The 16,648-nt window shown below is 30.7% G+C and overlaps 1 protein-coding gene across 2 annotated transcripts in view; it reads right to left on the bottom strand.

The window, feature by feature from the left end:
• The window catches only part of LOC129750790 (FH2 domain-containing protein 1), a 185,175-nt gene that overhangs the window by 38,433 nt on the left and 130,094 nt on the right, over positions 1–16,648 (bottom strand). For both annotated transcript variants that reach the window (XM_055745862.1, XM_055745863.1), the window contains exon 3: positions 16,365–16,524. In XM_055745862.1, the coding sequence (XP_055601837.1) occupies positions 16,365–16,524 (160 nt within the window). The remainder of the gene's footprint in view (positions 1–16,364; positions 16,525–16,648) is intronic.

Raw genomic sequence — 16,648 nt, 5'->3', positions numbered from 1 at the left:
AAACAAAAAAAAATAAATTGTGTTTTAAAAATGATCTATTTATGCGTCCAAAGACATTTTTTGGGCAAGTTTTATAAATGTTGTCAGGAAGGTTTTTTGGAAGCCTAGAGTACGATTTTGAATCTGCTGTTGAGTTTCGAGGAAATTTTTTTCTCAATTTTTTTACTTGATATTTGTTGAGTAATTCTTGGGTTTCGACCAAATTTGCCAAGATTTTGCCCGGATTTTGGTTGTCAATTTTTAAAACAAAAGCCCGGTGTTCCAGGTTTTTAGATTTAAAAAAGCCTCGATTTTTTCAGCTCGGATACGTGCTTAAAAAAATCAGGCGATCTATTGTATTGTTATACAGAAATAATAGAAAATACAAAAATTTAAAAAATACAAGAAAGAAATAAATAACAAATCTGACAAAACATCAAAAATATAAAAATACAAGAATGACAAAAATGCAAAAAAAAAATCGTCAAAAATGAAAAATAAAAATAACAAAAATGATAAGAATGGAAATTTGAAAAAAAAAAATACAAAAAGACATTAACACCAACATATCAAAAATAATATACAGTAGTTTTTCGATTTTATCACGCTTAATTCACAGCGGTAATAGCAAAACCGTGAATTTGGCGAAACTTGAAATAAAAATGGAAAAATAGCAAATGATTCCTGAATGATTTTCAAATACAACGTTATAAAATTGAAACAATAACCGTGATCAAATCGAGCGTGAATTGAGCGAGTAGTGAAAAATCGAACAGTGATAAAATCGAAAAACTACTGTAATTAATAAAATAATAACTACCAGACAACAAAAAAAAAAAACAAAAACGATGAAAATGACACCAATGAAAAAAATGTCTAAAATTTCAAAAATTACCTAAATGACAAAATATAAAAATGTCGAAAACGACAAAAATTACAAAAATAACAATAATTACATAAAAGGTGAAAATGACTACAAAAATGACAAAAATTACATAATTGACAAAAAAGACAAAAATGAAATAAATGACAAAAATTTAAAAAAAATATAAAAAATGATAAAAATGACAAAAATTAAAAAAAGACAAAAAACTAAAAGTTACAAAAATAACTTATTCTTATTTATTATTGTTTAGTTTATCAGAAACACTTAAAAAAAATAAAAATAAAAATAATAAAAAAAATTAAATAGAAAAAAAAATAAATAGAAAAAATAAAAAAAAAATTAAATAGAAAAAATAAAAAAAAAATTAAATAGAAAAAATAAAAAAAAAATTAAATAGAAAAAATAAAAAAAATTAAATAGAAAAAATAAAAAAAAATTAAATTGAAAAAATAAAAAAAAATTAAATAGAAAAAATAAAAAAAAATTAAATAGAAAAAATAAAAAAAAATTAAATAGAAAAAATAAAAAAAAATTAAATAGAAAAAATAAAAAAAAATTAAATAGAAAAAATAAAAAAAAATTAAATAGAAAAAATAAAAAAAAATTAAATAGAAAAAATAAAAAAAAATTAAATAGAAAAAATAAAAAAAAATTAAATAGAAAAAATAAAAAAAAATTAAATAGAAAAAATAAAAAAAAATTAAATAGAAAAAATAAAAAAAAATTAAATAGAAAAAATAAAAAAAATTAAATAGAAAAAATAAAAAAAAAATTAAATAGAAAAAATAAAAAAAAATTAAATAGAAAAAATAAAAAAAAATTAAATAGAAAAAATAAATAAATAGAAAAAATAAAAAAAATTAAATAGAAAAAATAAAAAAAAATTAAATAGAAAAAAAAATTAAATAGAAAAAAAAATTAAATAGAAAAAATAAAAAAAAATTAAATAGAAAAAATAAAAAAAAATTAAATAGAAAAAATAAAAAAAAAATTAAATAGAAAAAATAAAAAAAAATTAAATAGAAAAAATTAATAAAAATAAAAAAATTAAATAAAAAAAATATTAAAAATTAAGCTAAAAAAAATTAAAAAAATTAAATAAAAAAAAAATAAAAAAATTTAAAAAAAAAAATAAAAAAAAATAAGAAAATTTAAAAAAAATAAAAAAATTAAATATAAAAATAAAAAAAAATTTAAAAAAAATAAAAAAAATAAAAAAAAAAAATAAAAAAAAAATTAAATAAAAAAAATAAATAAATAAAAAAAAAAAAATAAATAAAATAAAAAAAAAATAAATAAAATAAAATAAATTAAATTGAAAAATTAAAAAAAAAAATTAAAAAATAATATTTAAAAAAAATTAAAAAAAAATAAAAAAAGTTAGTAAAATATAAAAAAGTTAGAAAAATATAAAAAAGGTAGAAAAATATAAAAAAGTTAGAAAAATATAAAAAATAGGTAAAAAAGGTACAAAAAAAAAAGGTACAAAAAATAAAAAAAATAGGTACACAAAATAAAAAAAATTACGTACAAAAAATAAAAAAATAGGTACAAAAAATAAAAAATAGGTTCAAAAAAATAAAAAAAAGGTGCAAAAAAATAAAAAAATAGGTACAAAAAATAAAAAAAAAATAAATAAAAATAAATAAATAAAAAAAAAATAAAAAACAATAAAAAAAAAAATTAAACTAAATAAATAAAAAAAAATAAAACAAAATACATAAAAAAATAAAACAAAATACATAAAAAAAATAAAACGAAATACATAAAAAAATAAAACAAAATACATAAAAAAAAACAAAAAAAAAAAAACAAAAAAAAATAAAAAAAAAATTTATAAAAAAAAAGTAAAAAAATGAATGAAAAAAGAATTAAAAATGGACATTATTTACAAAATTAACAAAATTCACAAAAAAATGAAGACAAAAATGGAAAATGATCAAAAGAACATAAATGAGAGATCATGCTGACAAAAATGACAAAATGCATTACGAAAATTGCAAAAATGGCAGAAATGACAAAAATGATAGAATTGACAAATAAACCGACATAACAATATTCACAAAAATGACAAAAAGGGCAAAAATGACACAAATGACAAAAATTTTGAAAATGACAAATACGACAAAAATGACGAAAATAACGACAAAATGTAATAAAAATAACACAAATGACAAAAACGACAGAAATGAAACATATGATACAAATGACACAAATAGAACAAATGACCTAAATGGCATACATGTCAAAAATGGACATAAAAGATAAACATGACGCCAAAAATTTACAACAAATGACACAAATGATACAAAAATTACTACAAAAATTACAAAAATGACTAAAAGTAATGAATCACAAAAAAATTTAAATTTCGAAAAAAGAAAATGAAAAAAACGCACATTACTAACAAAACTAACAAATTTTTCAAAAAGACTAAAAGAATCAAGACAAAAATGTAAAATTATCAAAAGAACATAAGGCCGGAACAAATTTCAAAAGCTTCTTTTGTCACTCAGAGTTGGGACATCGCGAGGGGGGAATAATTAAAAATAATGCAAAAACTAATAAATTGGAAAAAATTGCACGAAAACTTGTATGCAACAAAATTGCGTAGTATATCATTGTACAAAACCTATCAAATAAGTAATATTTTATTGAAAAAATTAATAAAACCAAGAATACAAAAGGTGATAAAGCTCTCATCTTCCACAATATGTTTTTGCTCTTGTTATCTTTCGGATATTTGATATTTTTTCAAATTTTCCATAAAATACTCAAAACTTTATTTATTCCCCCTTCGGTTTTTTTGGAAATTTCGAAAGGGGGGGGGGGGGGGGGGGGTTAAGGGGGGTGACAAAAGAAGACATTAATATTTGTTCCGGCCTAATTTAAAAATAAAACTGACAAAAATGCATAATGATAATTGCAAAAATTACAGAAATGACAAAAATGACAGAAATGACAATATTGACACAAATGACAAAAATGACAAAAAGACAAAAATGCCTACAAAAGTTTACAAAAAAGGCAAAAGTAATAAAAGATACAAATTATACAAATGTCATAAAAGATGCAAATGACTACAAACATTACGAGAAGTAAAAAAATACAATTTTTTTTTCAAATAATAAAAATTATAAAAATGACAAAAATTACAAAAAAAAATCTAAATAGATAATGAAAAATTGACATAGTTAACAAAACTTGCTAAACGACAAAAAAAATGAAGACAAAAATTATAAAAATGGAATACTGAACATAATTGAAAATTTAATCTTACAAAATTGACAAAATGCATAATGAAAATGGTAAAACTGACAGGAATGAGAAGATGCAACATGACAAACAAAACAAAAATAGCTAAATAGTGAAAATGTTAAAGTTGTAGGATGAGGTTAATTGATAAAATTGAAATCAAGACAAATGAAAACATGTAGAAAGAAAAAAAACAGATGAATGCTGAATTATGACTAAGGACAAATTTATCGTTAAAGGACATTGACACTAAGCCAATTAATGATGAAGCTCAAACAACAGAAACGTGGAATAAGATTAAATCAAATTTTTCACTCAATGTCTCTTCGTTTAGCCAAATCTGTCACAAATGGTGTATCACATAAAATTTTGTCAAATCCTCTCAAAAATACCCAGAAATGGGACAATTATGGACGAATGTGTTAAATTATTAGAAAAGGATGAGAATTCAAAAGATGATACAATATTGGCGCAAAATAACCCTAGAATCACTCAAGATTTGAATTTCAAAATTATTACAAACAGGAAAGCTGAACTGATTGTTGTTTTATTTTGATACAATATTTTGTTACTTTTCAATTTTTTTTATCTTGGCAGTTTATAATTTCGTGAATGATTGTATATAATAACAAAAAAAAACAAAAAAGGTTTGATAATGATAGGAAAATTCATTAAAAAATTAGCAACCCGGCATAGAAATTTCTGACCAAAAGAATTTTTATGAAGAGGTCTTGTAATTCGCACGAAACTATCTGCCATGGGATCTCACAGTCAAATCGATCAACCAGATAGATCAATTGCACCAATCATTCAACACCCATGCAGAGTACATGGGCAACTATAGTTAGTTGAATGTAAATAAAGTGCTACACAATTCGATCTCCCCGGCGGCAATCATGTTGACATTCGCGAAATATCAAATTTACATTGCAATCCTTCAACAGCTACGTCTGTACTTTCGTATATCTAGCTGTTGGGTCTCAAGCCGCACATGGCAAATTTGCCTCCGAACCAGCCAGATTGATTAATTGTCTCAATTCTGTCTGAGTTCGACTGGAACTCCATCTCTGTCTTTATGGATTGTATGTAAGCGGCTTCCCAAACGGATTTCTGCTGCTGGCTGAGGCCAACGTGAAAAATCATCGACAAGACATTAAAGCGCGCTCCTGAGACCGCTTTTCTTGGGTTTTGGATTTTTTTCCTCTCGGAACCACCCTCTTCGAACCGTCGACATGGGCTAGCCGGGAATGCGGTTGGAGGCCATCAGATGCTAAGAGATATGTACCAGACCATGGCTGTAGTTACTCACCTGTGCCTTGCATGCGAAATTTACCCGACCTGCAGCAACAAATTGCACCACATTAGCAGGCACCTTTCCAGTTTGCGTGGGTATCAATTTAGCGCCCCGAAAGAAAGATTGTTTATCTCCTTGTTTGGTCGCAGGTTGTTTGTGGCTCGAAGGAATGTTCGGCCGAAATACCATTCAAGTTCTCATGCAAACATTCTGAATAGAATCGGGAGGTGAACTATTTTAAACGTCTGACAACTGTAAAATGATAAATATTATAATACTTAAGAGAAGCGAGAGCGAAAAATGCCCTCGAAGTTTATTCACATCAATTAGGACAGTAAACTTTAAACCTTTTGTGAGTTTTTGGTATGTTTATTCCATTCCAGTTCAATGCCATATTCGTGCAATCGTAAATTAGGCCCAACCCTACCCAAAAAATTTTGCGAAACATCTGTAAGAAGCTTCTACCTCAAAATTGGCCTCTTTGAGATGCTCACTGAGTGCCTGCTTCAAAATAGCACAGTATTGTTCAATGGGTCGTAAATAGTTCCGGTGCGTTGGCAAAATTCATGTTCTTGGTTGGATTCACATAATTGACCTCTTTGGTTTCTTATCAGTTCAGGGCATCCTTTGAATAGTGTTCCGAATAAAAATAGGTCCAATTGGTGCAGAAGTTCACCCAAGTTTGAACTTGGAACTGACCAAAGAATGCACATTCAGTTGCAAAGAGTTTTAGAAGCAATGTTTACTGTAAATTTGGTTTTTGATAAAATCCAACATCATTAGCGCATCCGCAGCAATCGCGAGTATAGTGAAAATGCTCACGCGTTTGATCACTCTCATACTGCACCGGGGGTTAGTATGAGGGTGAGAAAAATAGGGCCGTTGCCGTCGTCATTTAAGGCTAAGTTAAACAAACGACGTTCAGCGTGCAGATTTTGTTGACATTCATTGAAATTTTGTAATTTTGGTAAACAATTTGTTAATTAATTAATTAATGATTCGGTCGAATGTGCGGATGGAGTTTTGTTCGCGGGGGATCGGGAGTGTGTCGAAAATTATATAGAGCCATTTCGGAAGTATTCTGTGCTGGTCGAAAGAGGTGAAAATTTAGGTCGTCGGAATCGGTGGCCCAGGGTTTTTTCTTTGCAACCGAGTGGGTCGTCGAAATTAGACTAAGTTTGAACGGTGCAGAACTTGCAATTGACCAGCATCGAGTAACAACAACGCAAGCGATGAAGGTAAGTGAAAAAACTGTTTAATCCGCGATAATTTTAATTTTTTTCTACTCTCCGTACAGCTTGAAAAAGTACGCAGCAGATGGAAGAAAAACTTCACCATCTGGCCGGGTCCATGAGCAGTATCTTTAGCAGATAGGGTTGAACCGGGACAATGACGCATACAGTCCTCCTTCTCGCTGCGCTGCACCAGGGCAAACGGTTCCGACTCACTGAAGTCGATGTCTTCGGACCAGCGGCGGAAAACCTCCTGCTTGATGGTGGAACGTGGTGGAACTCCACAGCAGCTGGCATATTTCGCGCAAGTTTCGGCTGCTACTGCACAGAAGTTCTTGCTGCATCCGCCACCGGACGCAGTTGCTGGTCGCTCGAAGCTGCTTAGCCCTGTTGCTGCTGTATGGCATGTTCAACCAGGATGTCGACTTTGTCACGTCACGTCACGGATAGCAGTTAACCAGTTGAATAGCCGCCAACAATCACCATGCATTATAATTAATAATAATGAAATAATCCAAATTAATGCGAAAAACCTATTGACTCCGAAAATTTACTCGATCAGTATAAATTTAATTTAAGATTTTCTTCAAAAGTTTTCTCAGTGAAATGCTCAATTTAAAAATAATAATGCTTCCGCCCGGTGCGCGAACGAGTGTGTATACCAAAATCGGTCCGCTGAAATGAGCAAAATCGGGCCGCGTATACTCCCGTATTGGTGCGTTTGCTCTTATAGGACCATTTTGTATTTATGTTAATTTTTTTTCCTGGAGTCGCAGCAAGCCGTGCTCGAGGAAGGACGTGTTTTTTTGTCCGAAGTCGCGTTTTCACGGTTTAATTTCTCGTGGATAAAAATATGGTGATTTTTTTGCACAGGATCTGAAACTTTATTTTTGCAGCAAGAACTGTGTTCAAAATTGTGTGCATCAATTGAAAAGTGAATTACGGTCAAAATGGAGTTGCCCCTAGAACATTCATATGGATGTCTATGAGTTAAAGAAAAGCTTAGTCATGTTTTTTTTCGGCTTGTTCGCTTGTGTTTGTTTTTGTTTTTTGTTGTTCGTGGCGAAACTATAGTTAAGGACTAAAGGCTCCCGGTCAATAACACGTTGGACGTCGCGTTGCGTCAGCCGGCAACGCTGTCGTTGAGTACTTTCTTGCAGCACAACACAGCGTCCACTGACAAGGCTTTCCAGAATTTTTGAAGCAATTAAATAAAAATCCACTTAGCTTTTGGGTACACACGAGGCGCTTCTTCGAAATTGAATGCCCGTCTAGCTGAAAAATAGGCCAGGAAAGATCCGGATGGCGTAGCACTGGCACTATTCACATTTTTATAACTTTTCATCACTTCACGGGAGGTATTAATAAAAAATGCACTCAATTTTCAATGAAATTTAATCAAATCAGTTATTAAAATTCAACTTGCAAAAAAAAATATAAATTTCCAACAGCAGAAAATTTTCCGTCCCTTTCAATAGTTTTTATAAATTCTTCAATAAATATCTTTCTTTCGTCGATTTGTATTCATTTCACATAGGGCTGTCACACTTGTGTCGCCCGCTTACGATATGCGGAGCTGGAAAAGGCAGTTAAACGAGCTTGTAGACGAGACAAGAGAGCCTGGAAAAACTCCCTAGCCGAAGAGGGAGAAAGAGCCGCCGCCATTGGAGATATCCGATTACTTTATGACATTTCTCGCCGCCTTAGTGGTGCATGGACTAATGCAAGAATGCCGCTGAAAAACCGAGCAGGTCAGCTGCTGACAGATCGAACAGATCAGCTCAAGCGTTGGACTGAGCATTTTGATCAACTTTTCCGAGTTAGAAATAGCAATGGCCAACAGAACCCGCAACTCGAGGCGCCCACAGTAAGTCGCATTAATGGCGTCAACTCGGAATCGCCCTCGCTGGCTGAAATATAAGCGGCAATCAAGGACATGAAATCCAACAGCGTCTTTTGCTGACATTTGGGATACTGCAACATTCCCAGCCGACTGGATGCTGGGTATCCTCTTAAAAGTCCCAAAAAAGAAAACCTAACAGAGTGCGGTAACTGGCGAGGCATAACGTTGATCTGTACAACTCTCAAAGTACTCTGCAAATTGATCCTAAACAGGATCCAGGAGAAAACTGACGCTACACTCCGACGGCAACAAGCTGGATTCCGATCCGGACGATCATGTGTGGACCACATCACAACGCTACGAATCATACTGGAACAAACCAACGAATTCCAGGACTCTCTTCTGCTGCTGTTCGTTGATTTTGAAAAAGCATTTGAACGACTTAATCACGAGAACATCTGGGCGGCTCTAAGGCGACGAGGAGTCCCTGAGATACTAGTCCATCTCATCGAAGCACAGTATGAGACATTTTCGTGCAAGGTCTTGTACGAAATGCAGGTGCAGGTCTTGTGTCTTATCCAAACCAATCCCGTTAACTGCTGGAGTGAGACAGGGATGTAACTTATCACCGCTACTGTTTTTAATCGTAATGGATGAGATCTTCACTGGATCGATCGACTGTGCACCGAACCGAGGATTGCCGTTGAATCCTTCAACAATGGAACAATTGAACGAACTTGACCTAGCTGACGAAATTGTTTTGCTCGCCCAAAAACAACCGGATATGCAGAGCAAACTGGACGATCTCACCGAAAGCTCCAAGACAGCAGGTCTCAAAATCAATGTCGGAAAGGCCAAGTCGATGGAGATCAACACAGAAAATCCAATCAGTTTAATTGTAGCTGGGCAACAGGTTGAGAAAGTGGAGTGCTTCCAGTATCTTGGTAGCCAGATAACGCCTGATGGTGGTACCAGGAAAGACATCGAAACCCGGATCAGAAAGACCCGATTTGCGTTTGCGAGTCTCCGAAACATCTGGCGGTTACGCCAGATCTCTCTACGAACGAAAATCCGAATCTTCAACTCAAACGTCAAATCCTTATTGCTGTACGGGTGCGAAACTTGGTGCACATATGCGGTAACGACGCGAAAACTGCAAGTATTAGTGAACCACTGCCTGCGGAATATCATCCGCGCTTGGTGTGCCAGGCCACTGAATCTCAAATGAGGAACTACATTGCCGGTATCATCAAAGAGCGCTAGAAATCGAGATTCGGGAACGTAAGAGGAGATGGATTGGGCACACGCTGCGAAAAGATGAAAACGAGATTTGCAGAGAGGCGCTAGACTGGAATCCAGAAGGACATCGAAGAAGAGGCAGACCCAGAAACTCGTGGCTGCGGAGCCTAGCCGCTGAAATCCGAACTATCGACGAGAATCTTGACTGGGACCAGGTGAAGACGCTGGCTCCGGATCGTCAACAGTGGAGGTCTTTTACCACGGCCCTATGCACCGGAGGATCGGCGCGGGACCATTAAGTAAGTAAGTAAGTTGGATTTTTCACTCTCATATGTGTTGTGAGCCTACTTGGTTGATTAATTCTACTGAATCGAAGCAATCGAAAGATTCCCTCATTAGTTGAATTAAAGGAAATCTTTTAATAGGATTTATCACATTATGTTTTAAGCTAGAGCTTGTATGTCAACGAGAGAAATTCTTCAAATTTTTTTTTTGTTCAACGCTTCCCAAGTGCTTCCATGCCACGGGCCAACTTCTTTTTCCCCTGATTTCGTTCCGGTCATCTATTTATTCTACCGCTTATGACTGAACTTGACCAGTGCAGTGGCTTTGTGTGAAAGATATCATTTTTACCCCTTCGAAGCTTCCCCACATTATCTTATCAGCCATTTCAATGATTGATAACGGCGGAGTAGAAAACAAACAAGCTTCCACTAATGACAATAACAATAATAATGATACCTACTGCATCGAGTGAGAGAGAGAGAGACGGAATTATTGATAACAAACGACGGCCTTGCTAAGGACGTCTGAGAATGATAAATAATAATAATAATTTACAAAAACACTTCAATGAAGAAAACAACAAAATAGATCGAGTAGTGATTCCGATTCAAAGTCGAGTCAAAACTGGTCACTTCATTTGAGATTTTTAAACCGACATTTTGGCGAGTTAGCGACCTCGTGATGTACTTACAAGGAATCATAAGGTGATTAAGTATTGACGAAATGAGATGTGATTTTGTTATGAAATTTCACAATAATTATATCTCAATTCCGGGAGGTAATCCATGACTTATAATCGCTCGATTGTGATTGTCGAAAAAAAGCTGACTAGACAACCTCCACGAAAAATGAATTATGATGCTACTGATGAGGATCAAAAAGTTGATCTTTTCAGTAAACCAATCAGTAACCATATGGATCCGGGGGCATTTTGGAATCTTATGTTCTCATGTCTCTTGTTGTGCATTAAATTTTTAAGACATTTTTGGTTCTCGATCGTTTGTTTTTCTGCAGAAGGATGATTTATTGGTTTTCAACCTACCTAGAGCGTTATCTTACTAAAAGCGGAACCGCAATTAATGAACAACGTTTCTATTGACCAGTCCGTTTGAAACACCGCACAGTAATTGAGCCAGTCGTTATCTCGCTGAACTGAGTTTGGTGACGCTTTTTGTGGAATTGTTTACGAAAAAAGGAAACTTATCAGTTGATAATCTGATCGCTTTTGTAAGATAAAAAAAATGGAAAAAGGAAAGTTGCTCTGATTAACGCGTCTTATTTGATCTTTCGAGGATTTGACAAAAAAAAACAATCAACCTGAATTTTGATCTTAAGAACTGAATTCCGATCCTTGGATCGATGTTTCCGATATCTTATCCGGTTCGAATTGTGGAAAAGATACCCTAAACATGCCACTCGGACACTGTTACCGTAAATTGCGAACCCACTATCGGACCCATAAATCACCGTGGTCGTCGTCGTCGTTCAACGGTATAGTGAGAGACCTCGATCGACATCCATCGAAGGTGACAGACGCCGCTGCCGCCGGTTTTGGGATCAACAGAAGCCGTTCACAAGAACATGAGTACACCTGAAGGGACATCGCGATCGGCTTTGTAGAAAAAAAGGTTGTCTCACTCTTGATCGCCGATGCCGAAGTTCGCACAGTGAGCCGCTCGATGGAAGAATTATGACGTTATTATCGATCGAACCGGACAGGAAAAGAACACTTTGACGCCTGACTGTGTGGTAGCCAGTTGTGGTGTTGTACCTTAATTGAATAAATTGATGATAAAATTTACGACGCGCGTCGCCAACCGACCTAAGCTGAGCCAAGCCAACCCATTGATGGATAATCGATAATGATTTTATCTCTATGTATGGTGAGCGCCTTTGCTAGATAGGGGGAAGACTTTGCTGTAGTTGTATGGGAAATAATGTTTTTACTTGAACTTTTTTTTTTGTATACTTTGCTTCTTCATACAAAATATGTGTCAGTCGGCCGGCCGTCCAGTCGCCAATCATCGACGTCGTCGTCGTCGTTGACCAATCGAGGGGGGATTTACGCAACTCGCGAACCGATTCACTGGAAGCGGACTTAGACAGATGTATGTCAACGTTCACTATATTGCATTATTATGATGGATGCGTTCGATGACGAATCAAAAATTCGAAACACGTGTATGGGGTGCAACTGTTTGATTAAAATGAAAAGTTTGACGATAAAACGTAATTTAGATGGGCTATTACTATTTGGTAATTACCTACGCAAAGAGTTCTGAAACGTTCAGACATACATATTATGACTGTGGGACTAGCTATAAAAGTATGTTTGTTAATTTACGACGCAGAATATGACACAAATCAGTCACGTTTCAGTGATTCCCATAAATTTTGATACACAAGAATGTTTTGGAACAGCAAAATCACTCATTTAAGTTTGTTTAGAGATTCAGCGTCGAATTGCTGTGGGAGGTCCTCTTTATAGTGGTGGGAGGGGAGTTTTCAAATACCTAACACATGAAGTTTTTGTGAAGAAAAATACATATTTATAGGAATGTGCAATATCGATATGGAAAATCATCGATTTGTATCATATTTTATGTTGATTTTAAATAGGAATCCTCCACATTTTCGAGGTGGAAGGTGTTTGTAACTTATCAGAAACAATTTTGGCTCAGAAAACCCGTTATATCAACTTTTACGACAATCGAACCAACCAATGACACGAAAACACATCTGTAAGCATATAGGAAAACACGCCAGCTAGTTTATAACGCATAATGCCTCCTTAACAACATCTAGTGCAGGATAGAGTTGCCGAAAAACAACTGTGTTGTAGCGAAAAAAAATTTTGAATTTCTGTGATTTAATTCAAAAATTCTGTGATGGTTTTCTGTGAAGGTATTTCCGTAAGTTTTATTGAAAATTCTTGAAAAATTGGGTCTTGTTTTACATTTAACTTGAGTAAAATCAATTGACTTTACTAATATTGCCATATTTTTTCCAATCTAAACTTAGAAATTCGAAATTTATATTGAAGTAAAAATTCAAAATTTTGGAAACACGTAAAAATTAAAAAAAAATCTGTGAAATTTCCAAAATATTCCCAAAATTCAGTGTCCTGTGACACAGATTTTGTGATAAAAATTTGCTCAAAATTCTATGAAATTAGAAATATTTCTGTGATTTCGGCAACCTTGGTGCAGGGGTGCCATTTGAAAAAATGTGAACAAATTAAACTAAATTTTTGAATTTTGAAATAATCATAACTTTTGATTGATTGTTTTTTAATTCTATCAATTTTTTAAATTTTTTTTTGATTTTTTTTGATTTTTTTTTAAATTTAATTTTTTTAAATTTTCTTTAAATTTTTTTAATTTTTTTTATATTTTCTTAATTTTTTAATTTTTTTAGTTTTATTTTTTTTATTTTTATTTTTTTTTATTTTTATTTTTTTTATTTTTTTTTCTAATGAGGTTAAAAATATTTAAATAACAAAAAAGGTATTTTACAATTCTTTCTATTTTTGCTAGAATTTTCATTTTATATTCAACATTGTTTCTTACGGTCAACTTAGAGGTTAACTGTCTTGCGCCAAGTTGCAGCTTGGAAAGTTTGAGTTTAGTGCAACACTGAAGGTGTTGGATTTTTTTTTAACAAAAAATTCTCTATTTCTATACAAATTTCCATAAAATCTTTGAATTTTTTGCCACAGCCCATTCCAAATCCTAGAGCCATCGAAATTTGCACAATTGTTATTAAGCCCAAGGAACCAAAAACCGTTTGATACTTTTTTTTACCGATTCCACGCATCCAGGCATTCCAGGCAAATACCAGGCATGACAAGACATGAAATTCTACAAGTTGAAAAAATACATTCAAAATTAAAAAAAAAAAAACAAGAAAAGATGTTGAATATGAAGTGAAAATAAAAGCAAAAATAGAAAGAATAGTTAAATACCTTTTTTTGTTATTTAAATATTTTTAATATTATTGAAAAAAAGAAATAGAAAAAATATGAAAAATAATAAAAAAAATAAGAAAAAAATAAGAAAAAAATAAGAAAAAAATAAGAAAAAAATAAGAAAAAAATAAGAAAAAAATAAGAAAAAAAAAGAAAAAAAAAGAAAAAAATAAGAAAAAAAATAAGAAAAAAATAAGAAAAAAACAAGAAAAAATAAAAAAAAATAAGAAAAAAATAAGAAAAAAATGAGAAAAAAAATAAGAAAAAAATAAGAAAAAAAATAAGAAAAAAAATAAGAAAAAATAAGAAAAAAATAAGAAAAAAATAAGAAAAAAATAAGAAAAAAATAAAAAAATAAGAAAAAAATAAGAAAAAAAATAAGAAAAAAATAAAAAACAAATAAAAAAAAAATATAAAAAAAAATTTAAAAAAATTTAAAAAAAAATTAAAAAAATTAAAAAAAAAAATTAAAAAAATTTAAAAAAAAATAAAAAAAAATTTAAAAAAAATATAAAAAAATTAAAAAAAAATAAGAAAAATAAAAAAAAATATAAAAAAATTAGAAAAATAAAAAAAAAATAAAAAAATAAGAAAAATAAAAAAAAAATATAAAAAAATAAGAAAAATAAAAAAAAATATAAAAAAATAAGAAAAATAAAAAAAAATATAAAAAAATAAGAAAAATAAAAAAAAATATAAAAAAAAATAAGAAAAATAAAAAAAAATAAAAAAGATAAGAAAAAAATTTAAAAAAAATTAAAAAAAAATAAAAAAAAATAAAAAAAAATAAAAAAAATAAAAAAGATAAGACAAAAATAATAAAAAAAAAATTAATTAAAAAATGAAAAAAAAATAAAAATAAAAAATAAAAAGAAAATAAAAAAAAATAAAAAAAAAAAAAAAAATAAAAAAAAATAAAAAAAAGAGAAAAATTAAAAAAAAAATTAAAAAAATAAAAAAAAATAAAAAAAAATTAAAAAAATAAATTGAAAAAAAAATAAATTGAAAAAAAGAATTTAGAAAAAAATAAAAATAAGAAAACAAAATAATAAAAAAAAAATAAAATAAAAAATGGAAGTGGTTATGGAGGTTTTTTCTTTATAAATTAGAATCTATAAAATAGTGATGATTGTAGTCAAATTTATTCATATCCATTCAGATTTTTGTATATGTATGTACATATTTAGTCATTTAAAACGTTTAGAAAACGATTTTATTTTTTAAATTTTGATCATTATGCAATCGTTTTTGTCGCGTTTATTACAAAATTTTTATTATGTTCATTAAGTCATATTGATTTTTTTTAAATATATTATATTTATTTTGCCACTCTGGTCATTTTTTTTTAAATTTTTGTCATTTAACAATGTTTGTAATATTTGTATTTAATCATTTTCATAAATTTGACATTATTGTCTACTTCGTGCATAACGTCATTAAAGTCTTCATATTTTTTCTTGAATTTTCATCACCTTTTTTCACTTTTCTTTATGTTGTGATTTTTTTCAGAAAACCAAAAATAAAAAATGTCGTAATAAATTACGAAAATGTCAAACATGATGAAAATTATAGAAATGGCAAAGAACTTGCGGGACAATAATTACAAAAATGGAAAAAAACAAAAAAGACAAAAATTTTGAAAATTTCAAAAATGGTACAAATCATAAAAGGGTAAAAAATTACAAAAGTTACAGAAAGAAGTAAATGACAACAATAACAAAAACTACAAAAAAAAAATTACTTTAATTTTTGCCATTTTTTGTCATTTTTACCGTTTTTGTAGTTTTGTTCCAATCGTGTAAATTGAGTTATGTTTGTCATTTTGCTTTTTTAATTTTTTTTATCATTCTTGCATTTTTGTCATTTAGTTTTTAATGTCGCTTTTGTGAATTTGAGCGTTTTTTTCACAACATAATTTTATTGTTTTTTTTTTGTAATTGTTTTTTCATTTTTGCATTTTCAGATTTTTGTCATTTTTGTTATGTTTTTCAAAAATTTCAGACTTTTCGATTATTATTTTTGTCATTTATGTTATGTTAGTCATTTTTATCGTGTTTATTTTTTTTATTCAATTTTGATAATTTCTTCCTTTTCCCCCTTTTAATTTTTTTTTCAAATTTTTGTCTTTCATCATTTGCTTAAGCCTAGAAAGTTGTTTTTTGCAGTTTGGCGTCAAAAAAAATTTTTGATTTTCCCAATTCCTATGGGTGTTTTCAAAGGGTTAAAAAACCGAACATTTAGTTGAAACACATTTTCACAGCCCAGTTTTTCGACAGGAACACAATCGCTGTCACCCTATGAACATTAAAAATAAACTATCCCTCAAGGATCGACACACTACGTCCTCATAAATATCATTGAAGCAATAAATCACTTCCACTTACCTATGAATTCGTTTCGTATTCGTATTCGATCCTGCAGCGTGGCGGCCGATATTATGACACAATTAATGAACGCCAGCAGCGCAATCTGATACTCGACGGAGCTCGCCTTGTCCAGCTCGACCACAACAATATTGAGCCGGTAGCGTTCGCCTTTGATGTTCTGTTTGCAGTTCGTTGTCGATGTTCCCGAAAACCGTTACGCACCCGCGGTGACAGATGATGGGAGGAAGTGAGTAGTAACGTAGGGTAGGGCCAACAATCGATTCGATCCGTTCAGGTGGAAA

The sequence above is a fragment of the Uranotaenia lowii genome, chromosome 3 (assembly GCF_029784155.1).
Source record: "Uranotaenia lowii strain MFRU-FL chromosome 3, ASM2978415v1, whole genome shotgun sequence".
Classification (NCBI taxonomy): Eukaryota; Metazoa; Arthropoda; class Insecta; order Diptera; family Culicidae; genus Uranotaenia; species Uranotaenia lowii.
Note: the sequence above shows the minus strand (reverse complement) of the source record. Positions and strands in the feature narration are given on the sequence as shown.